This window comes from Macaca thibetana, chromosome 13 (genome assembly GCF_024542745.1).
Source record: "Macaca thibetana thibetana isolate TM-01 chromosome 13, ASM2454274v1, whole genome shotgun sequence".
Lineage (NCBI taxonomy): Eukaryota > Metazoa > Chordata > Mammalia > Primates > Cercopithecidae > Macaca > Macaca thibetana.
The window spans coordinates 5935991-5959413 of record NC_065590.1 but is presented as its reverse complement, the minus strand read 5'-3'; the positions used below and the strand labels follow the sequence as shown (position 1 = coordinate 5959413).

General features: G+C 41.7%; 1 protein-coding gene across 8 annotated transcripts in view; it reads right to left on the bottom strand.

Moving 5' to 3' along the window:
* The window catches only part of IL1R1 (interleukin 1 receptor type 1), a 74246-nt gene that overhangs the window by 9745 nt on the left and 41078 nt on the right, over nucleotides 1-23423 (bottom strand). For all 8 annotated transcript variants that reach the window (XM_050754850.1, XM_050754845.1, XM_050754847.1 and 5 more), the window contains 6 exons: nucleotides 15909-15985; nucleotides 12138-12204; nucleotides 4910-5144; nucleotides 4614-4803; nucleotides 3626-3794; nucleotides 1544-1609 (listed from right to left, as the gene is read on the bottom strand). In XM_050754850.1, coding sequence (XP_050610807.1) covers nucleotides 1544-1609; nucleotides 3626-3794; nucleotides 4614-4803; nucleotides 4910-5144; nucleotides 12138-12198 — 721 coding nt within the window. In that variant the 5' untranslated portion in view covers nucleotides 12199-12204; nucleotides 15909-15985. The remainder of the gene's footprint in view (nucleotides 1-1543; nucleotides 1610-3625; nucleotides 3795-4613; nucleotides 4804-4909; nucleotides 5145-12137; nucleotides 12205-15908; nucleotides 15986-23423) is intronic.

Sequence of the window (23423 nt, the reverse complement as noted above, 5' to 3'; positions counted from 1 at the left end):
CAATTCCTATTTTTCTAAGTCATCTTAGGAGTAATGGTATGGGATCGTATTGCCTATTTAACACCCTTCAGGATAATCTTACGACAGGGTACTATATGCTTCTGATCCACTGTCAATACAATACATTAAAATAATTATTTCCTAATTTGAAGCTTTTTTTTTTAGATTGAGAGATCAATGCAGCCTAGGCATCAGAGCCCTCAATTACACACTTCTGGGGCAGGCACTTCCAACAGGGGCTGTGGCCAGCAGGGCAAAACCTGGTTCTTGGGGAAGAGGCAACAAAACCTTAGATATTACATGGTTTGTGGTACTCCAAAGGGCCACAGTATATCAGCAGATATAAAAATCACTGTGGTATTGAAATTTGAAGACAGGAAAGAGAATTAGGTGGAGGAAGACTTTTTAGACTCTAAAGGGGAACAATCTAAAACAAAAAAGATGATTGAGAAACATTATTCTAGAGCCTATTGGCCCATATTTAATTTTGAGTTTTGACATTTTTGTTTCTATCTAAAAATGTCTTTCTACCACCTTCTACCATAAATAACAAGTACAGAACTGGCCAAGTACAGAATTCGCAGATCACAAACATGAACCTTTGAACCTCTGTATGGTTCTTGACTGCTGTCATGTAGTTACTGTTACAGAAGGCAATTCCAAGGCCAGCCTATTTTGGGTCCTCTGATACAAAGAATCACTTTTTCTCTCTGGATCAGTGGTTTCCAGTAGAACTTTCAGTGATGATGGAAATGTTCTATATTCGTGCTTATCTCTACAGTAGTCACTTGTCACATGTGGCTGTTAAGCCCTTGAGATATGGCTAATGTGACAGATGAACTAATTTTTAATTTAACTAAATGAATCAACTGACTTAATTTAATTTTACACGTCTGTAACCCCATGTGGCTAGTAACTACTGCACTCAACAGTGCAGAACTAGACGCTTGTGGGGTTCTTTATTCTTGAATAAAAAATGTTCACTAACTTGGAAAAGTACTTTTCTAGAATGACTACCATCTTTGGGGCCTGTAGTCTTACTCTTCTGACTCAAAGCTTGGATCTGGTCATAAGAAATCCAGTCCTGAAATTGTAACACTGCTGATGTCTATCGTACAATAATTAATTCTTCAGAAGTTCTCTAAGATGTCAAATATAATTTTTGTTTAATTCAGAGATAAGTAACACCTGCTCTATTGATTCACTATTACAGCAAACCCTAATTTTGTCATTAAATATTTTAACTCTGTACCAGTCAACAGCATTGCTGGTTCTTAGGCCTTTTAACCTTGGTGTCTGGTTGGTGTTTTCATGGTAGTAAGTGTCCACAGAAAAGTAGGGCTGGAGATATCAGACATGGCAAGATGTTTGCCATAGAGGCAAGAAATAGAAAAAAATTAAGATATAATTTGTGTCACTTTCCCTCTAATTATAGATATATGCAGTAAATGGCTTGGATTATATATAGTAAAGATACAATTTATCATACTCTCACGTTTAAAAAAAAACTGATTCCAACATATCCTGACTGGAGCCCACTTACCCAAGTCTACTTCTATTGTCTCATTAGCTGGGCTCACAATCACAGGCCTTGTGGGTTTGTTTTCCTCTGAAAGAAAAACATTCATAAGGTTTGTCAGTCTCTTATAGATCAGAATCTCAAGTGACGACAACACTTAGCAAAATACACTAAATTACTTCTGGCCAGATACTCCATCAAGTGTTCAAAGCACATATGCCAGGAGACAGGAGGCAGAAAGTGAAGGAAGAAAGCTGAGGCAGAGGTCACAGCACCCTGTGAACCCTGGGGCAGAGCTAGACCTTGTGAACCCATAGAGTGGGGTGCAACTGAAAAAAAACACATCACCAGGTCCCTGGGTCCCCAGACAAGTGCCTCTCATAAGTGAAAGCACATCAGGAAAGGCAAGAGTAGTGGGAAGTTAGTTCCTTGAATTGGGTGTTATTGACCAGCAGGGCTAATCAGTACTAGACCTGCTTGCATTTAATGACTGTGGTAATGACCCAGTAGTGAGAACTACAGGGTTATGGAATAATGCTGTAATTTATTAAAATAGGCAAAAAGAAGTATCAAGGAGCCCCAGAAATTAATCTGACTTATTTATGAAAAGATTGGCTTCAGGGGTTGACCTGTGGCCATGAAGAAACTATGAGAAACTATAAAATTGAGTACTCGGTATTCCCCCAGTCAAAAAAAAAAAAAAAGTGAACACCATGAAGGTAGGATATTCTCTCTTTTGTTCCCTAACGTATACCTATAACAGTTCCTGAAACATAGTAAATGCTTAATAAATATTTTTGAATCCTTGAGTGAACAAAAGGCACTAAGCATCATTGGGGTGGGCCTTGGGAAGAAAACAAAATATTACCCCACCCGGAGTAGAGTATATTGTTTCTACAAATGGGATCAGAAAAGGGAACAGAGAGTATCTAAAACACACTCAACCTAGCTTAAATATTCCCCAGTGCCCAGTTCTTTCTCAGGTTCTACTTGCTGGTTTGGTTGCTATGTTTCAGGAAAGACAGACCAGAGCTACCCAATGATAGGCTGCTAAAGACTCAAGAACATGGTTTGATACAAAGACCACTGAAAATTAGGATTCACTGATGCTTGTGAATGGCAAGGACCATGGCAAGGAATTAACTTTTGTTTAATAAAAATATTTTTAGGAAAATAAAGTATTATATAACTAGAAAAGTGAAGCCATTTATAGGGTGATCATATTCTGAGATTGCTTGGGATAGTCCCAATTTATACCTGTTGTCCCAGCATAACTACTAATAGATACGCCTCTAACCTACAAAAAAGTTCTGGTTGGAATAACACTTCTTATATTACATAAAGCTTACAACATCTCATTATTTACAAAAAGTTTGAGCATTCTGACTATCCCCTGGTAATTTGCGCATTTTGTTTAATTTTGTTGTGATATAGTTTTCAATATGAAACATGGTTAATGCAGAATTGAAAGACACAAGAAAATGAACAAGAACAATCACCGTACACCTATTAATTGCATAGCTGTTTTGCACCAAGCATTTCTTTGCACCAGGCACACGAGTTTAGTGGACCCCATATCTCTAATCTTCCCAATAATCTTGGGAGATTGCATCATCTTGTTACAGAAGAGGAAACAGGCTTAGAGAGGTTAACACCTAACACAGAACAAACAGGAGGTAGATGCTGGAAATGTGACTTATTCCAAAGCTCATTAGTGTCCACACCCATGCTTGCTGCTAGACACTGAGACTCACTGAGATTCCCCAAGTGCAAGCTCTCAGAACATTCCCATATTCCAGCCAGAGGGAGCCCCAGAGCTTTCAGTAAGAACCATTTTTAGCCATGCCAAAGAACAACCCTCTTAGATCAGTTGGAAAACACAGCTCATAATGTCTCTATTTAATTAAAACTATATCTGAAGCAGGAATGGAAAACATTACATAGTGTTTAGTAACAAAAAAAACAAAACTAAAGCCATGTGACTTTTGTGGTATCACTGAGGTCGTCTTGGATTTTGTTTCTTCATGGACAATGAAAGTAATATTACAATCATAGTCTCTGGGCCTTCCCAGATCTAAACCTTCTAGGGCTGGAGCTATGACTCACCTAGAGTAATAAATTCTATTACCCGGGTAATAGGATATTGCTTGCCCAAGTATGTGTAGGATGCATGACAAGTATAGTTCCCTCTATGCTTTTCAGCCACATTCATCACGATGAGCCTATCTTTGACTCCACTAAAGTGTATATTGTCAAGAAGTAGAGGTTTGCAATCCTAGATAAAGGGAGAGAGAAGCATTGAAAACCAATAACCAATAACTTTCCCCAATCTACCAGTCAAAGGAACTCCATTTTTTTCACCTTAGCAAACGTTATATTTTTAGAAAGAGACTGGAAAACTTCCTTACATAGAGTAAGTTTTAATACTGGTTTTTTGGAAACAGTTAACTATATTCCTATGACATTAAGTTTTCAAGTCTATGAGACTTCATAGTACAAGAAGTGAATGCCAATTTATTTTGCAGGAAAAACATGTTTGAAAAAAAGTTAACACTATATAGTTTCTTAACAATACTGCACTTCATTTCTTCATTGATATTATTTATTTAGTATGTCTTACGCTCTACGAGAAGATTCCCCATTTGAGTTCCACCAGACTAGGCAGATTAAAGATACCACAACATGGGGTGTTACATGGAAAGCTAGTCGACTCACTTTTAAGACAGTTATGGAAACTAGCAGGTTATTTGAAGACCATAGCTTTAATAAAACACACATAGTATATTTTATAATAAATAGTTATATCTTAAATACCTTAAGCTTATAATCAGCCTTCTCTTTAAATATCTATTTATAGTACTTTTCTCAATTACATCTTATTAAATTAAATAAAAACAATAGCAAGTAAGTTTCTAGTTAACCTTCAAATTAAGTGAATGCAGTCTTATTATTCTTTTTAGGTTCCCTATCAAGTGTCACCATTAAAGAGAAAACAATATGCAAAATAAAAAGGTACCTTGCAGATTCATTCTATTGTCCAGGGAACTATTTTATTTTCCGGAAAAGTGAAATGTCATATTTAAAATAAAATTACCTTATACCACAGTAATTTAGGTAACTCATTATTTTCGTCTTTAAAAAACTCCATATAAGGGCACACAAGTCCTCCATCTCCTGCAACGGGTAGTCTCTGCTTAAATATGGCTTCTGCATTATAACACAAGTTAGGCTCATTCTCCACAAATTTTGCAGTTATTTTAATTCTGAGGCAGTAAGATGAATTTCTAAAATAAAATAAAATAGGTAAGTTAAGCATTATTAAAAGTATTTCTGTCCTTAACAACTGCAGGAAACTAGAACACGTTTGTAACATACTAATTCCTCTCTCACCTTACCACACAGTAGTAATGTCCTGAATCTTCTACCTTAGCAGGAACAAACCAAAGTTTCTTTTTGTGCTGATGAATCCTGGAGGCTTGTTCTGTAGATATAGGTGTCTTGCTGTCATTTTTATACCATGTTATAGTGCCTTTGTATTCATTTGGGTTAAGAGGACAGGGACGAACATCAATTTCATTTGCAGATGACACTAAAATTATTTTTTCTTCACGTTCATTGCATTTATCTTTAAAAGGAAGAAGGGGGGAAGCAATTTATATAAAAAATCTGTCAGTGTCTCTTGATTTAATATCTACGAAGAAATACATCGATTATTAAATATATCAATTCACATTACATATAAAAGCTTCACAGCCTTGTGATAAGGGCATTATCCTGGGAGTCTGAGAAGCGTATTCAAGTCCAGCTGTGTCACTTACTGCCTGTGTGCTGTGCCTTTGGCAAGTTATTTAACCTCCTTCACCCACTTTTCACTCATCTAAAAAGTGGGGATAATGTAGGAGAGTCATGCCTTTCAGCACAAGATGGAGTAACAGAAACTGGATTTACCTTCTCAGATGAACAACTAAAAAATGGACAAAATATATGAAACAACGGTATTCAAGACATTGAACATCAGAAAACAAAGGACAGAAATCCCAGAAAGATGGGGAAGAAAGGAGGTGAGCTCTACTGTTGTCCAAAATTACAGCCAGGCCATGACATTGCCGAGAAGAAACACAGGCAAAGCCCAGTGAGTTGAAGAGATGGAGCTGAGAACCTGGGTAGAAAAGTTTGCAGGGCAGAGTCCCCAAGTACTTAGAGCTGCATGATGACAGGGAGAAAGAGTCTCATGATAACTGAGAGTCTCCCCCAAGTTTTCAGCTGAGTATCTATCAGTCAGCGTAAGCATATAAGAAAATTACCCAAGGCCAGAGGGAGTATTGTCAAAAGAACTGGAGGGAGTAACACGTGGAGCACAGCCAATGCTGGAAACAGTTGCTGTTCCCAACAGCCAGAGTGGAAAGCCTCATGAATGACAAGGCATCAGGCGCAGTACCCAGAAGGCTTCTGACTCAGGCATTCGGGAAAATTAGGCCTAGAATAAACTTTTTCCTGATCCTAATAAAGCTTAAAAGCAAGACCCGAAAGGATTAAACCATTTCCAAGTAACAATCATGTGGCAGAACAAAGCTCAAGAACATTTTGGGGAATATGAAAATATCCAGCACCCAACATGGTAAAATCCACAATGTCTAACATTCAAAAAAATCATTAGGCATGCAGAGAAGCCGTAACATACAACCAATGATAAGGAGGAAAAAAATCGATCAGTCAAAACTGACCCAGAAATGACACAGACAATAGGCTTAATAAATTTAAAAATTAAAATAGTTTATTACTATTGTATTCCATTTATTCAAGATGCTACAGGAAAGATCAAACATGATTGGTGAAGACATGAAAGAGATTTTTAAAAACTTTTAGAGATGAAAACAATAATGTTGAGTTATAAAAAAACAATGGATGGGATTAACGGCAGATTTGACATTGCAGGGAAAAAAAAGATGAGTGAACTTGAAGACACAGCATTAGAAATTATCCAAAGTTAAGCACAGAGAAGAAAATAACAGAATAAAATGGGCAGGGAATTATTTTACTTAGGACAACTTCAATACATGTAGTATGAATCGCTGAAGAAAAATGTGGAAAACAGAAAACATATTTGAAGTTTTCCAAGATGTGACAAAACTGATGTATACATAGGCTCCCAAATCACAATGAACCCCAAGCAAAAGAAACATAAAGCAAACTACAAACGCATAATAATCAAATTGTTTAAAACCAGTGACAAAGATAAAATCTTCTATGTAGCCAGGGAGAAATGACACAATTATTGCAGAGGACAAAGACAAAAAATGATGCAGCCTTCTTTCCAAAAACAATACAAGCCAGAAGAGAGTAAAACAATATTGTTAAAGTACTGAAAGAAAAAGTCTACTTAGAATTCCATATCCAGTGAAAATATATTTAAAATTTAGGAAAAAATATTGACTTTTTCAGATTTGCCAAAGCTGTAAAATGTCATCACCAGTAGACCTGCATTACAAGAAATATGTAAGTCCTTCAAAAAAGACAATATTCTAAGATGAAAATGAATCTACACAAAAGAATGAATAGCAACAAAAATGGGTAATTATAAGACCATCTTTCTTATTATTTAAATCTCTTTAAAGAAAACTGAGTGTTTAAATAAAAAATAACAAAATGCTATAAAGTTTATAGCAAAGAAGTAACACGTATGGAAAGAATAGGGCAAAGTTCAAGAAAGGAGAAATGGGAATATAATGTCTTAACTTTGTATACTATATGTGAAACTGTATAGTGTCACTTGAAGGCAGACAGAGATAACTTAGATATGGCTATTTAAGCCCCAGAGCAGTCATTAAAAAACACATACACAACAAACAGTTATGACTAAAAAGCCAAAAAGCGAAATAAAATGAATCCTAAAAATGCCAATTAATCTAAAAGGCAGCAAAAAGAGAGAAAAAAATAACAGAATTGATGGGACTAATAGAAAAACAAATAGCAAGATCCCAGAACTAAGCCCTAATATATGAATAATCACACTAAAATTTCAAATAGTCTAAACACTCTCATTGAAAGGCAGAAATGATCAGATGGGCTAAAGAAAGGCCCAACTATGTGGTGCCTAACATAAACACATACACCTACATACACAGATTTTATAAATAAAGGTAAAAATAGATTAAAAAGAAAAGAAAAATATTTGCCATGCTAACACTCATGAAAAGAAAGTTTGATTAATTAGCTAGGCTTAACCATATCACAATTGTATACATATACCAAAACATCACATTGTACATTGTAAATATATACAATTTTGTCAACTATACCTTAATAAAAATTAATTAAAGCTTGAGTGACTATTATTATCAAAGTAGATTTTACAGTAAAAAAAATTACAAGCAAAAAAGGGGCATTTCATAAAAATAAAGAAGTCGGCCGGGCATGGTGGCTTATGCCTGTAATCCCAGCACTTTGGGAGGCTGAGGCAGGTGAATCATCTGAGGTCAGGAGTTTGAGATCAGCCTGGCCAATATGGTGAAACTCTGTCTCTACTAAAATACAAAAAAATTAGCCAGGTGTGGTGGTGGGCACCTGTAATCCTAGCTGCTTGGGAGGCTGAGGCACAAGAATCACTTGAACCCAGGAGGTAGAGGTTGCTGTGAGCTGAGATCGTGCCACTGCACTCCAGCCTGGGCGACACAGTGAGACTTTGTCTCAAAAATGAATAAATAAATAAATTTTAAAAAAGTAAAGAAGTCATTAATCAACAGGAACACAATAATACCAAATGTTTAGGTAGTTGCTAACAGTGCTTCAAAATACATGAAGCCAAAACTGATAGAACTGCAAGAACTACAGAAACTAGTTCTGCAAGAAACTAGAGAAACCCCACTCACAAGGAGTGATAGAACAAGCAGTAAAATTAAACAATCAGTAACAACATAGAAGATTTGAACAACACTATCAACCAATTTTACATAATTGATATTTGCAGAAAATTCCAATCAACAACAGTAGAACATTACACTCTTTTATAAGTGCACACATAAAACTGAGCAAATTTTCCATATTCTTCCCCATAACCCAAGACTCAGTAAATTTAAAAGGATTCAAATTAAACAAAACTTATTCTCTGGTGACAATGGAATTAGATTAGAAATCAATAACAGAAAGATATCTAAAGAATCCCCATATATTTGAAAACTAACATACTCCAAGTAACTCATGAGTCAAAGAAATCAAAAAGAATATAAAGTATTTTATCTGAATGATAAGGAAAACATAACATATCAAAACTTGTGGCATTCAATGAAAGCAGTACTTAGAGGGAAATTGCTAGCATTAAATCCTATATATTTTTTAAAAATTTCAAATTGATGACTTGAGCTTCTACCTTAAGAAACTAGGAAAACAACAAAGTAATTCCAAAGTAAGCAGCAAGCAGAGATTTTACGCCTGAGTCTTCATTTATGGAGCTGACTGAGTGACAAAACAGAGACTAATGCCATTGAAAGATTTGTATTACTTAGTGGTTTGGACAGAAGGGGTATGCCATACCACGCAAAACCACAAAGAGAATCACCAGATTGGGTTAGGAGGCAGAAGCAGAAACAAAAAGAAAGCCTAGGCCAGAGTCTTCACTGGGGTTCCCATGGGAAAGGCAAGGCAGGACAGCATAAACAGCTTCAGACTGGGCTGTTTGAACCATTTTTGCAGGCTTTGGGCATAGAGGCTGTCCCTAGTTCTCTGGTACCTGGCCCTGTGTTGACTGAGGCTGGGGTAATATTGGTTTGGGTGTGTGAGAGTTGGATAAGGAGGCGAGTGGGGTACAGTCTTGGGTCAGGCAGTCTCACATGAAGGGCAAGCTGTGAGCTGTCCACAACACACCTAGGAACTGCTTAGCCCTTGGTGGGCAGTCTCTCCCTAGATATGAAACACCTTCCAGAATGTCAAAATATGTAAGACACAGAAAATAAAAAACACAATTAATATAGCAGAAGAAGTAAGAAGAAAATAGTAATATAGATCAGAGAGGAAATCAATGAAATAGAAAACAGAAGAACAATGAAGAAAAATCAAAGATACCAAAAGCCAGTTCTTTCATAAAAACAATAAAATTGATAAATCTTTAGCTAGACTAATCAGGGAAAAAAAGAGATGACATCTCTTTTTTAAATAATTTGTAAAGGGTCATGAGGAAATATTATAAACAATGTTATGCCAATAAATGTAATAACATAAATGAAATGAGCAAAATTTCCAGACTACTAAAGCTCCCTCGAGAAGAAGTACATAGCCTGAATTGCCCTATATCTATTAATACTATCTTCTATTCAAAGAAATTGAATTTGCAGGATTTCCGATATGGCGGGGGGCGGGGGTGGTCTCATAAATCATTCCTCCAAAAAAGCAACAAAAAGACTGGCAAAAAATTTCAAAAATCAACGGCTTGCAATAACCAGAAGAGCATTTATTAGAAAATAAGGAAACAAACAGAAACACGCCAAATCACAGATCAGCAGGGTTTGTAGCTTTATAACTTAAATGACTCCCATCCTACTCTTCCCAGCTCTACGACAGCCATGAATAGCAGGAGCTCCGCAGACACAAAGGCTTTGAAAACCAGCGGGCTTGCAAGAACAGAGAGGGTTTGGAGCACCTCAAAAAGTCCCATTTCCAGAGCATTGCCACTCTTTGACTTGACCAGTAGGCCCTCAAAGTCACATTCATAGGGTGGCGTTGTTATTGACCTCACCAAGAGCTCCACAGAAAAAGCACTAGCCCCAAGGTGTTTGCTGGAAAAACTCAGTGTTAATTGCTTTTTACAACTACCAAAAGCTGCAATACCAGAGCCATAACCTCCAGAGGGCCTTGAAAAGCTCTGACACATTCCTGGGGAACCTAGAAGGGTGCCCATGTATGCAGGGCTGTGTGCATGCCCAAGAAATTGCATAGAAGGCACCAGACTCTCATTTCTGGATGACTCTGAGGTCATACACAAGCAGGAAGTGAAGGCTAAGGCAGAGTTGTAAACAGCCTTAATGTTGAAGGCATGCTCCAACACACATGGAGCCCCTCAGCAAAGGGGAGAAAACTTACTGAACCAAGGAATTTAAGTCAATCTCTGGCTCAGTCCTTAAAGTTCTTACCTTTCCTAACTACACTCCATGATCCCATTCAGTCTCATGGTTCTCATACCAGCCGCTTGCTGAGGTCTCCAATTTTATATATTCAACCCAGACCTTTCCCTCAGGCTGCAGACTGCCTAGTCAAAGCCACCATTTAAACATCTAACGGACAGCTAAACTTAACACGTCCAGTCTGAAAACCTGATCTTCCCTATCCCATCAATGGCAATTTCACCTTGTGTTTGCTAAGGCCAAAATTTCCTAAGATAATTCTTGATTCTTCTGTTTCCCTCACACCTCACATATGACCCAACTCCAAATCCCTCTTGGTTCTGTTCCCAAAATATTTCAAAATTTGTCTGCTTCACACTTCTCCTTGCTATGCTTTGACAAGCCATCAACATTTCTTGCCTAGATAAAGCCATCATCATGGCTTACCTCTTAACTGGCTTCTCTATTTCTCTCTTTGGCTCCCTCGGTTCTATTCTCAAAACAGGAATCAAAACATAAGTCAGATCACCTCTCTGGTTCTGAACAAAGAACCCTGCAGTTTTCCCATCTCAGCCAGACTACAAGCCAAGACCCTAAGAAAGGGCGCAACATTCTATATAATCAACCCTCCGCCATCTTGCCATTACCCAGATAGCCTGGCCCCTTATGACTTCCCTCATCTCTCACTATGCTCCAGCCTCGCTGATATTTTTATTCTGAAAGCACGCCAAATACTCTTGGCCTCTGGGCCTTTGCACATGCTGCCTGGAATATTTCCACACCCCAATCTGATATCCAAATAGCTCTCTTTTCCCCTTCCTTAAGGTCAACTCAAAAGTCAACTTCTCAGGGAGGTTTTTTCCGGCCACATTCAAAAAATTAACCTTCTGCCCACTCTAATGACAAAACCTTATACTCCTTTTTCCTGCTTTTTTCCTCCCTATACTTGCCATCATATGACACAATATATATCTACTTATCTGTCTCTTCTACAAGAATATAAACCCTATGCAGGCAGGTATTTCTGTCTGCACTATTCCCTGCTGTATCCCCAGTAGCTAGCACCTGGCACACAGAGAACAGATTAGAGAAAATGAAGAAATGGAAAGAAGAAGAAAAAGAACTGTATCTTGATGACTTCCAGCTGTGGGTTCATAAAGACTATACATAATATCTCCTCCAAATGAAAGTCAGAATTTCCTGTATCACACTTTCAACCAGCAGTCAAGTAGAAAGAGGCCTGAACCTAGATGGGAGACCTAGATTTTAGCTTTATGTTCCAAAACTAGCCACATGACCTTGGGCTCTTAACCTCACTGGGCCTCAGTTTCCCACTCTCTATGTGAGAGAATGAGAGGAAGATGCTGAAAGGAACTTCCAGCGATACAGGTCTATGACCAGGAGGCTCTGTGCCCAGGGATTCAACAGAAATGAGTATGAGAAATGACTGTTAGGGAAGGCACTTCATGTATTCTAAATAACAGATTTTCTTAGCAGACAAGAACACAAAGAAATACTTAACTTACCAGCCTCCAGAAAAGAAATCAGTAGAGCAATGAAACAAATAAGTCGGAGTAACACTTTCATATTCTCCTGGAGAAATGGAGGAATGGAAGAAAGACAAAAGCAAAAATGTTACTTTTCCAGCAAATCTCTAAAACTAAATATACCGACACCATCCCTGTCCCCACCCTCACCTCCAAGACAAACTGATGAATTGGTTTTTCTACATCATGAATGTTATCATGTTTGACTTTTGGTTAAAAAATGGGATGGGGAACGAAAAGGGATAAAGAGTTTTCACAAAATTGAGAACAAACTCAACAACTTAAGATTTTAAACATTTCTACCTTCTGTCCCATTATACATTTCCAGTCTTACATCCCATTTAAATTTCCCCAAATCTAGTTTACATCCAAAGTCAGCTATGCACTCGCCCCTAAACCAGTTCACCTCCGTTTGTGTGAGGATTTGTTCCCCACTTATGTCCCCTGCCGTCAGGACCCATTTGCAAAAATCAACCCACACTTTTGGCCAGTTCAAAGGTCATGCCTTCATTTTATATTGCAAGATACTGAATTGCTTGTACAATAGGATATAGCTACATAGAAATTCACCCAAAAAACCTAAAAGAAATGATAACAACAATTAAAATTGGGTTGGGTGGGTTTCCCCTTGTCAGGGCTTTCTATACTTTCTAAAATATCTACAATGAACTTTGTATGAAAAAAAGAGGAAAGGACAAAAGAGAAAAAAACTCTTATCCCCTCTGCTCAATCTTAGGAGCAATGTCTACAGTAGACCATGTAATTCTGTGCTTTGAAAACATCTGCCTCTTAATTTTTACGGGAGATTAAATTTGCCTATATTCTTATCTGTAGCTATAAGTAAGTAAATAAATATGAAAACACAAAATATTTTAACACAACACTCATTCAGATTCTAATGACATGCAGTCATTTAAATATTAGCTGGAAAATGTCCTATTTAAGATGATGTATTGTGGCTGGGCATGGTGGCTCACCTCTGTAATCCCAGTACTTTGGGAGCCCAAGGCAGGCAGATCACTTGAGGCCAGGACTTCAAGACAAGCCTGGCCAACATGGTGAAACTCCATCTCTACCAAAAGTACAAAAATTAGCTCGGTGTGGTGGTGCATGCCTGTAATTCCAGCCACTTGGGAGGCTGAGGTAGGAGAATTGCTTGAACCCAGGAGGCGGGGGTTGCAGTGAGCCAAGATCATGCCACTGCACTCCAGCCTGGGTGCCAGAGTGAGACTCCATCTCAAAAAAAAAAAAGAAGGTGTATAGGTATTTTTTTAAGTTACAACATGCTTTTTAAAACAAATACAGGGGGAAAAAAAAAAAAAAAAAAAGATTATCTAACCATGCGAGACATACCCATTCATATTCTCTTCACTTTACCCTCAGTATCAGGATGATGATCCCTAAGCCTGGTTCAAGCCTTGAAACCTACCTCAGAGCAGCAAAACTGCATTCCTTCATTATCTTTTAACTCTGACCCTTTATTTACATTACTGGCTTCCCAAAATAGTCTAGAATACCAGTATTATTACCATATTTACCTTTAAACTATTTTCAGATGACTAAATAAGATAGAAGCCTTTGAAGCCCTGCAGCCTGATCTATGAGCTCTTTCTGTGACTGCATGAAGTGTGTTTTAAGTCTTTATGATAGAGAGGAAGGAAAGAAGGGTTAAAATGTTTCCCAATCACCAGTTCCAGGCCAACCAGCTATTTGCATTAGTTTATCAACAACAAAATAAGGGCATTGCAAAATCAGCTGAACACTGCCAGCTGTCGGTTCATTTAGTTACAAGATCTGGTTTGTCTGATCATTAGGCAAGGGAGAAGAAAAAGAAGGCATGTGACTGAACTTTATGGAGTGTATCATGAGATAATAATTCCAAATTAATTGTGGACAATGTTTAATCACAGGTCCGAGGTGGGTGACCTGTACCACGAGGCAGGGTGATATTGGACGCGACTCTCCCTGGGCCCCAGTGTGCTCATTTGCACAAGGGGTAATGAACCAGCTGAAGTTGGACCTCATCCTCCTCTAATAGACGATAAAAGGACAAAGGGCCATGACCCTGGGTCCAAGTTTACTTCTGCCCCAGAGCTGCTCTGGGAAACAGTCAGGGGGGGTGGGAGTGGCCCTGTCCTCTCAGGAGCAGGCTTGTGGGATCCATGTTGATCCCCAGGACCCTGGGGCAAGGAGTCAGCACTGAGCTTGGGAATGGGCGTTAAGGGTCACATGACCAAAGGGAGCGAGGACATCAGAAGGGAAGGAGATGAGGGTTGTACCTAGATTAACCCACACACTCCCAACAAAAATCAACGCAAACCCCATTATGCCCCTGAATAACAGAAATTCCAAGGCAGGGCCAGTCTGACTGGCCTCCATAGTGCTCACAGTTGAATGGCCATACAAGTCAGAAGTCCCTCAACATAGATGGCACATTGAGTAAAAGCTCAGCCTCCATGCCCCAGTTCCCCCTTTTGACAAGCAATGCAGTGACAGCATGTCACTGATGGCGCTATGTGGGTGAAATCAATGGCCGCATGCAAAGAGCTTAGAACAGTGCCTGGCAAATGGTCACTCCCAAATCTTAGCTATTGGAAATCGGCCCATGCTCTGATGACAAATAACAGTTTTGATAGAATGTTTTCAGTTAACCATTCATGTCTTTATTCACTTACTGCTGCATTCAACAATCATACATCAAATATCTATTTGGCTCTGGGAACAAAAATAGGAACAAGGGTCCCACAGCCTGGCTCCAGGAGCTCAGCAGTCACAGGAAATATGGACACAGCGTTAGACTGTGATGTGGGGGTGTCTACCAGAAAAGCCATGCCCAGGGCAGGAGGGGAGACAGAGGCTAACTCAGCCTGGAGGAGGCAGAGGGGAGGGTCCAACAACATCATGTTCTGGAGCATAAACCAGAGGTGGGTTCTGAGGGGGAGGCTGAGAAGCCCCAGGTTCCCACAACATGCGGAGGTTTGATGAGGAACTGGGACTGTCATTTGCAGGTGGCAGAGAAGCGTGTACAGGTTTTAAGCCATGGGCCAATGTATGTTAGATCTCCATTTTTTGCAGACATTTTGGCACCTGTGTGGAGACAGGGGAGCCAGGGAGAGCAAGCCACCACAGAGGTTCATGGGAGAGAGGATGAGGGCTGGGCCAGCTGCAGTGACAGACAGGCAGGCGGGGGCATATTTGAGAACGCCCGGGGCCAAAGGGGAGAATCAGGGATGGACCGGGCCAGACTCACTGAGGTCGGGGCAGGGAGGGCAAGGGCCAGGTTGGGGGGCAGGTTTAGGTACCCACAGATAGCTCAGAAAAGATGCTCAGAGGGTGTCACCCACAGCATCATAGACCCAGGTCTCCTGGGACGAGGTGAGCAGTACTGACTCAAGCAGAAAGCAAGAATTTGAACATGCAGTGACAGTGGAGTGAAAATGGACAGCAAGGCCTGGAAGGGGCTGAAATTGGGAGAGCTTGGACACAGCACTGGAACCCACCATTTTACTGTAGCACAGCCAAGGTGACCTGGGAAAGCGGACAGGCATTGCCTCTTACTGGGGCTGAAGCCTCTTTCCAAAATTTAATAAAACCATCAAGCTGCCCCAAAGAGTAATGTGTCAACAGAAATAAAATATTTTTGCATACAATGGGAGATAGTCCAGGGCCCCTGGATCTGAGCGTGGAGGAGTTCAGCTATGTGTGAGAAAACGCCGTCCGTGGGATCCTGGGGTGACACAGCCCTGTTACCTTGGAGAAGGCCTTGTCTTTTACCAAGGGGTCCAGCTTCTCAGGAGGGAGTCACCATCTTCAGAGGGTGCGTCTACCTGGGGAAGGAAAGACACATGAGTGAAGTGTGAATGAAGAGGTCCAAAGGCACCAACTGCTGTGAGGATCTCAAGAGGTGTGTATTAGTCCGTTTTCACTGCTATAAAGAAACCTGAGACTGGGTAATTTATAAAGGAAAGAGGATTTAATTGACTCACAGTTCCACATGGCTGGGGAAGCCTCAGGAAACTTACAGTCATGGTGGAAGTGGAAGCAGGCACATCTTACATGGCAGCAGGAGAGAGAGCAACGGGGGAAATGCCAAACACTTTAAAACCATCAGATCTCATGAGAATTCACTCACTATCATGAGAACAGCATAGGGGAAACAGCCCCCATGATCTAATCACCTCCCACCAGGTCCCTCCTGGACACGTGGGGATTATAATTTGAGATGAGATCTGGGTGGAGATACAGAGCTAAACCATATCAAGGTGTCAGAAAGGTCATGACATTTAAATGATCATGAAATGATCATGAAAATGAGTCCAACGTTTAACCAGTGTATGTTCCATAATCCTTGGGGACAAGATACTTTCAAGAAATCAAATCACAGGGAGAAAAGAATATCAAGAGCTTGACAACCACAAGCTATTCTGATTAAACACAGGGAAGAAAGCAGTGCAGAGCAGACCCTCCCGACTCCCACACCCATGAGGAGGTCCATCCTACACATCTTGCACATCTGTCGTAAGAGCTCAATAAATACTTGTAGAAGAAAGGAAGGAGGGAGAGAGGGAAGGAGGGAAGGAATCCACCTACCTACCTACCCACCCACCATTTTTGCATGAGACATACAGGGATGAAAACCCAGCCTAGAATCAAAGAAGAGAAAGGATGGAATAAGGGTACTGGATGTGGGTCAGAGAATAGGATTGCAAGGGGAACCGTCACTGGGGTCTGGAGATGGCCAGAATCATATAAGAGAGGGTAGAATCCTACATAAGGAGTTAGATAAAGAGTTCACACCCAGATGGTTATCCAAAGAGTTGAGGGGTGGGGATGACCCCAAGGAGAGGGAACTACAGGAATAGGACTACAGACTAAGAAATGTTACTGCCAGAAGGCATACTAGGTAAAGAAACCTCCCTTATTCAGAACTAGTTAATCAAAGTCCATTGTAATTTTTTTTAAATGACTTATAGTAACATTCAAAACGTATCTTTAGAAAATACCAGTAACAATAAAAAGTCACAGATGTGTGTATGCCACTGTGTTATTTTTCAGATTGAATTTTCCACATAAAACAAGAAAGAGAAAAGGATTAACTTACTGAATACATTAATAAGCCACAGCATACGGTTCCCCCTGTTTAGCCTTCAAGCAAGGATGCCTGTGTTATGTGTGAAATCCCCGGACTGGCTAACATCCTCTCCATAGCAACTTCCAAGAACGACAGCAGGGAGTGCTCAGATGCTGATGTCCAGACCCAGGGAGTCAGCCAGATCCTAGGGTGACCCGAGGCCTAGGCTGGTCATCCCCACTTCCGGAGGCCTTGTCCATTCACCGCAGCACACCACGGCTTTATGTGACAATCACATCCAAAAGCTTGCGATTGTGAAGATCTTCCCGAATACGGCCCCCATGGCTGTTTGGTGATCGTGACGTATTTGGAAACACTGGCGTATCACAACATGACTACAGCAGCACGTGCAACACACACAAAAAGTTATTTGTTGATTAAAGATAAAATGAAAATGCATATTTGTGGCATAAAGTAATTTCCCACTAGTCCCAGAAGGAGAAACTGTAATGTGAAACAAATTACAAAAGTAGAAATTAAGTACAAGAATTAACAATGAACATATTGGCCCCCAACAGAAGCTCCCCTTCCAGGAAATACTGACTTCATCCAACAACGCCTTCCTGTCCCTCTGCAAGGAATTTCATACCCAGGGCACACACGGGAAAAGTGGCAGCTGGGGAGAGAGGGGCTGTCACAGGAACCCAGGTTTCTTCCTCAAGGCCTAGGCCTAGTGCAGGGGAAGGAGGCATTTTTCCTGCTCTGTAGCCACAGTGCATTTATTAAACAGCTTCTTTTTCTTGAGGAATTTCCCACAATGTTGAGGAATTCCATTCTTATTCTGAGGAATTCCCCCACATTGTGAGCCCTGCCTTCTAGGATAGAAGCTCGGCACAGGCAAGATGGCACACAGCAGAGGCACCCCCGATCAGAATCTCCTGAAGGTCCACTTCTGGGAACAGCGGCAGCAGAGGTGCCCAGAGCTGGGGGAAGCTCATACTGGCACCTGGCATTCCATGTCTGTCCAAACACAGGCTGTGCTGTCCTCACCATGAGACCTGCACACAGCAGTCCCACCGCGCGGCTCCTGCTGTGTCGAGCTACGTTAATCTCCATTCCTCTGTCTCCAGCCTTTCCTATTGGGAGGGGCCCTGAGCATGTACACGCCAAAGTCTACCTGTGTCTATCCCGCTCTGTACAGCCCTGGCCAGTCTATGAACCAGGCAGTAGAGTCCATGGGAATGACCACACAGGCCCTGGAATTAGGGCCCAGGGTGTTTGGGGAGGGAATTCAGGGGTCCCAGGTACATGAGGGACATGATTAAGAACAGGGGTGCTGGTGGATTAGGATTAGGCCAAGTGGGCACATCCTCTTGACCTTCCACACTTCTTGCCATGCTGAGGGATGTGTCTGTCCAAGCTGCAAGAGCAGAGCCCTCCAAGGCACAGGGCCAAACCTCTACAGAGGCCCAAGAGGAGAGAAGAGACAGCAGTAGGTGACTCCTCCTTCTTCCAGGGACCTGACATAGCCAAGCCCCAAATCTGAGATTTACAAGAAAATCCTCACTGCACTTTCTACATGTCCACCTGATAGCAACACACTCTTCTACCTTCCCATGCAGTGATGAGTAAATGCATTTACAGCATCATTTAATACAGCCTCTCATCCCTAATATTAACCAATATGTGCATATGTGTAGATCTGATGTAATGGAGAAATACTCAGAAAATTAGGCTCCAACTTATTTGCCGTAACTGAGAAGTGGCCATGGATGAGTCCTGAAAAAACAAGAGCTAAAGCAGGTTCGTTAGCTCATCAAATGTCAGAGCCCATGTGTTCTACTGAAAATCGGTGGAAACTTGTACGGGGAATGTGTTACAGTACTGAAACCAAGCCCATAATTATGATGTTCTCCTGTTACCCTTTGTTTGTTTGTTTGTTTTTTGAGACAGGGTCTTGCTCTGTTGCCCAGGCTGGAGTGCAGTGGTGTGATGACAGCTCACTGCAGCCTTGACCTCCTGTGTTATTCCTTTGTTATAAGAATTCAGACAGTCCTTAAAAAGTCCCCATCATTGTTAAAAACAAAAATGTCAGTTTGAAAGAGAAGATTAAAGGAACTTACAAAGCCATAGAACCACACACTTATGGAAAAGACAGTATTTCCTGGAAGGGGGGCTTCTGTTGGGGACCAATATGTTCATTGTTGATTTAGACATCCATACTTACCCAAGCCCTGGTTTAGAATCCACAAATTCCCAGGGAGAAGCTACAGACAGCCGGAGAGCCTGAAGTCTATCTCCCTGGGTTACTAATTTCACCCATAGATTTTCTCAGGGGAGTTATTTTTCTATTAGAGCAAACATGGCTATATTATGAAGCAGAAAGAAAAATCTCCACGATCTAAGATAAAACATGAGGCTTCAAAGAGGCATCACTTACAGTGAGCTGCTTTGGAGGGCTAGGTTGAGCCTTTGCTTTTTATTTCCCAGAAGGAATCCCTGGGAGGTAAAATCCGAGAGGCACTGTCCTAAGTAAATGTTCATAATAATCTCTATGCAATTCTGATGAGAAATGGAAGCATCAGGGCCCCACACACTCACACCTCTAATTAGAGTAACCAATAGGGGTAAAGTAACCTACCCCTAATGATCACAGAGCCCACCCAGGAACTTCCATACCCAAGCTAGAGCAGGAAAGTGTGGAAGTAACCACAGAGCGTGCTGGGGACCACTGTGTTACGTTCCAAACGTGACACAATGGTTTCCACACTGTGGAAATTAGTCACCCTCACGCTATCACATGCACACAACCCAAAAACCCAACTGTGTGTTCGATGTGGTCACCTCTGCTTTTCCCCCAGAGAAACAGCTCTACCAAACTATGAGCAAACACTCCCACGGCAGGGAAACAGAAGCTCACTCACCCTCTCAGAAAGCCCAGGAAACACCAAGCCTGGCAACATTCCTATCACTAGAGGAATTCTAAAGCCTCGCTCATAGTTATCAATGGCTTATTTACCCATATAAATGGGAGAAGGAAAGTTTTATTTTTCATTGAGGATGCACAAGGATATGAAGACAAAGTAAAAATTTCCCAAGAGGTTTCAGGTGTTGCTACGAAATCTCAATTATTCAGCTAATACAAGGCGAAAAGCCACAAGATTGGTGGTTTCAACTAAGGCATGTGGATTTTAAGGGCAAAAGGGGCAATGAGACACAGTGAGACAGGATCACTGTCACCAGATGCCACAGATGGGGATGGACCTACCCCAAGCCTCTTGACCACTAGGTTCTAGGTTGAAGTCTGACTTTTCCACCTCACCCCTACAAACCTCCTAGGGCTCCTGGACAACAGAACCAGAAGCCAGACACAGGGATGGGCCTCGTCTCCTGTCCCTTGTCCCCTTTCTAAATGCCCTGCCTTGGGTTTCCCAGCCTCCCCTGTACCTCCAACACACCTCCTCTCCAGCCACCAGGGGCTACGATGCCAAGGCCACTGTTGCACTGGACTTGTCAAAAAGTTGACTCAGAACCAGAGACCTTTCTCCCTGGAGCACTGCCTCCCAGTCAGGCAAGAACAGCTGTTTCTCAGATTGGGATCCACAGACAGTTTTAGAGGACTAAGTCTTCGCTACAAGAAGTGTTACATTGTTTTCACTTCTATAATTTTTTTATTGGGGTAAATATTTTTCACCATATTGCACATGGTGAAACACACAAAACTTAAGTGAACAGTTCCATAAATTGCCACAACTGAGTGTACCAGGAATACTTCATCAGGATGTAGACCTGCTACCCCTCAAAGTTCCCTTGTGGCCGTTCGCCCCCACGTACAAAGCACCAACATTTCTGATTTCTAATTTGACCTCTACGATCCTATAGCAAGTAACGGAAGTGCATTCCTGATGGCTGACTTAGACATGTCCGGTGCCCTGCTATCTCAGCACCCACGCCTGCAATGGCACTTTAATCACTCACTACCCAGCAATGCAGGGAAAGCAATGGTTCTCACTGGGGTGGGTATGACCCTTGAGGGAACATTTCGGAACCTGTGGGGAAGGGGACCCTGGGTGATCAGGATGCATTTAGCATTGGAGGCCATCGAAGCTTGACATCTGGAACAACACAGGCAGTTCTGCTCAGTAAAGACTTGTCCTGCATGACCTCCAGGGGTCTCACAGACGTTCCTACTGATGGAAACATATTTACAGTGTTTGAAACTAGCCCCCCAACTCCCTTCCACATTTATATAAAATACATACATTGTTGGCACAAGTTTATACACACTAAATTTTTCAGGAATGCAATCACTGTGAAAATTGAGAGAAGAATGGCCTTTGGCTACCATCGAGACCTTGACCAAGAGTCACTCATCCTTCAGTGGCATTTGGATGGCCACTGAGACTCACCTGTACCCACCCCATGCCAGCTGTCCTGCAGTCTACAGAAAGCACCGGCTCACCTCACTAGGTTGTAGTTCAGCTTAGCTCAAGCGTCTGCACACTGAAATGCATCATTTTAATACAAATTGCTTTTATTTCTCCTTAACATCTAAGCATTACATTGATTTTTTAAAGTTATGATGTAGATAAGTTTTATTATATTGTTTCAAAATTATAAAAGGGGTGTTTTAAAATATTTGCATTAAGGGGGGTGCTGGGTTTTAATGAAGTGAGACCCACTGATGGGAAGTGACACCATCTAACTTTTCATTTAACTCTTGGTCATCAGTCATTGGCTGTATTTTCAGGGATCTATGAGTTCTCATGTTTGGGATGCCAAATGTGCAGAGATCCGCATGGCTAGACTCTTCCTGTCCACAGCTCGCTAAACCATGATTACCGAACTGCACTTACAGGGAGGGTCATTTCAAGAGACCACCGAAAACTCACTATTCTCACCTCTTTTTCAGGGATCTTTAAAAGAAAGTTCCCACTTCTCTTTGTGCCAAGAATGCTTTTGCTCCTGAGCACTTTGCTTTCATCTTGAAGACACTGCTAGCTGTGCCCTGCACGGTTTCCTCTTTCCCATTGCTTACAGGAAAAAGCATTTATGTTGTCAACCTTGGCTATGCGTTAGAACTACCTGGGGGGCTTGGAAAACACCCCTGCCCAGCACGCCCCCAGAGATGCTAGTTTGTTTGCTCTGCATCCAGTCCTGGCATTTCCCTGAGTGCTTCAGGCAGTGCTAAGGTGCAGGCAGAGCTAAGACCCAGGCTTCCCTCCACATTCACGGCCCTACTTGGGTAACTTTACCAGCATCTAGGTCATCCAGGTTTACACTGCACACGTCAAGCCTCATTTCAGGCTCCACTCCATCTCCACTCTTGTTTTCCTTTTCCCCTACTTTTAATTTATGGGACCCCTGTCCTCTCGTGAGCATGAGTCCTCTTGGGAAGTGATAGGTGTCTCCATCAGGCCACCACTATGTGTGAGCTCCTGGATGTGCACGAAGAGGAGACAGCACACAATCCAATATGCAGGTGACTGGGGCCTCAAAGAGCTCCAGCCCCTTTCAGTACTTGGTAAGATAACTCGGTACCAGGGCTTTCCACGTGCTCCCTGCGCTAGACATGGCCAGGAGGCTCCGGCAGCATTTCCTGGAAACACAGCAGACAACCAGAGGAAAAAGAGGCTGCTGACAGTTCTGATCCTCGTCTTGTGCCACCAGCCCACCTCACAACCTCAAGGAGATGAAAATGCAAACCAAGCACCCACTCACAGCAACAGATGGGCAGCATCCTGGAGCTGTGCCATGGCAGGTGAACCACAGGTGCCCCTGACAACTTCTTTTCAAATGGCAAGTACCTAGCATATCCATTATGTAGCATAAGAATATGAGGATCTCTGCACTTCTCCACCCACTATGCTGTGGTAGTTGCACCACAATTGTCCAGCTTTGCCTCTCTTATTACTGAGATGTCTTTTCTGTAATGTCCCAGCTGGCAGGTGGACACTCAACTCGCACTGATGCATCCCGGCCACAGGATTTCCATCCGCCCTGGTCCCTGTGCATGGCCAAGCCACAGAGTGTAGCTCCACATCCTAGAGCTCCACATCCTAGGAACTGAGGCAAGGGACACCATGAACTTGGAGAATAGCAGCCCTGCAATTCTCTAAGGAACGGCAGAGCTGCATCTATGCCCATCATCTCCTGGTCCTCTCCACTGGAGCTGCTGAGTGGTGTCCTCTAGG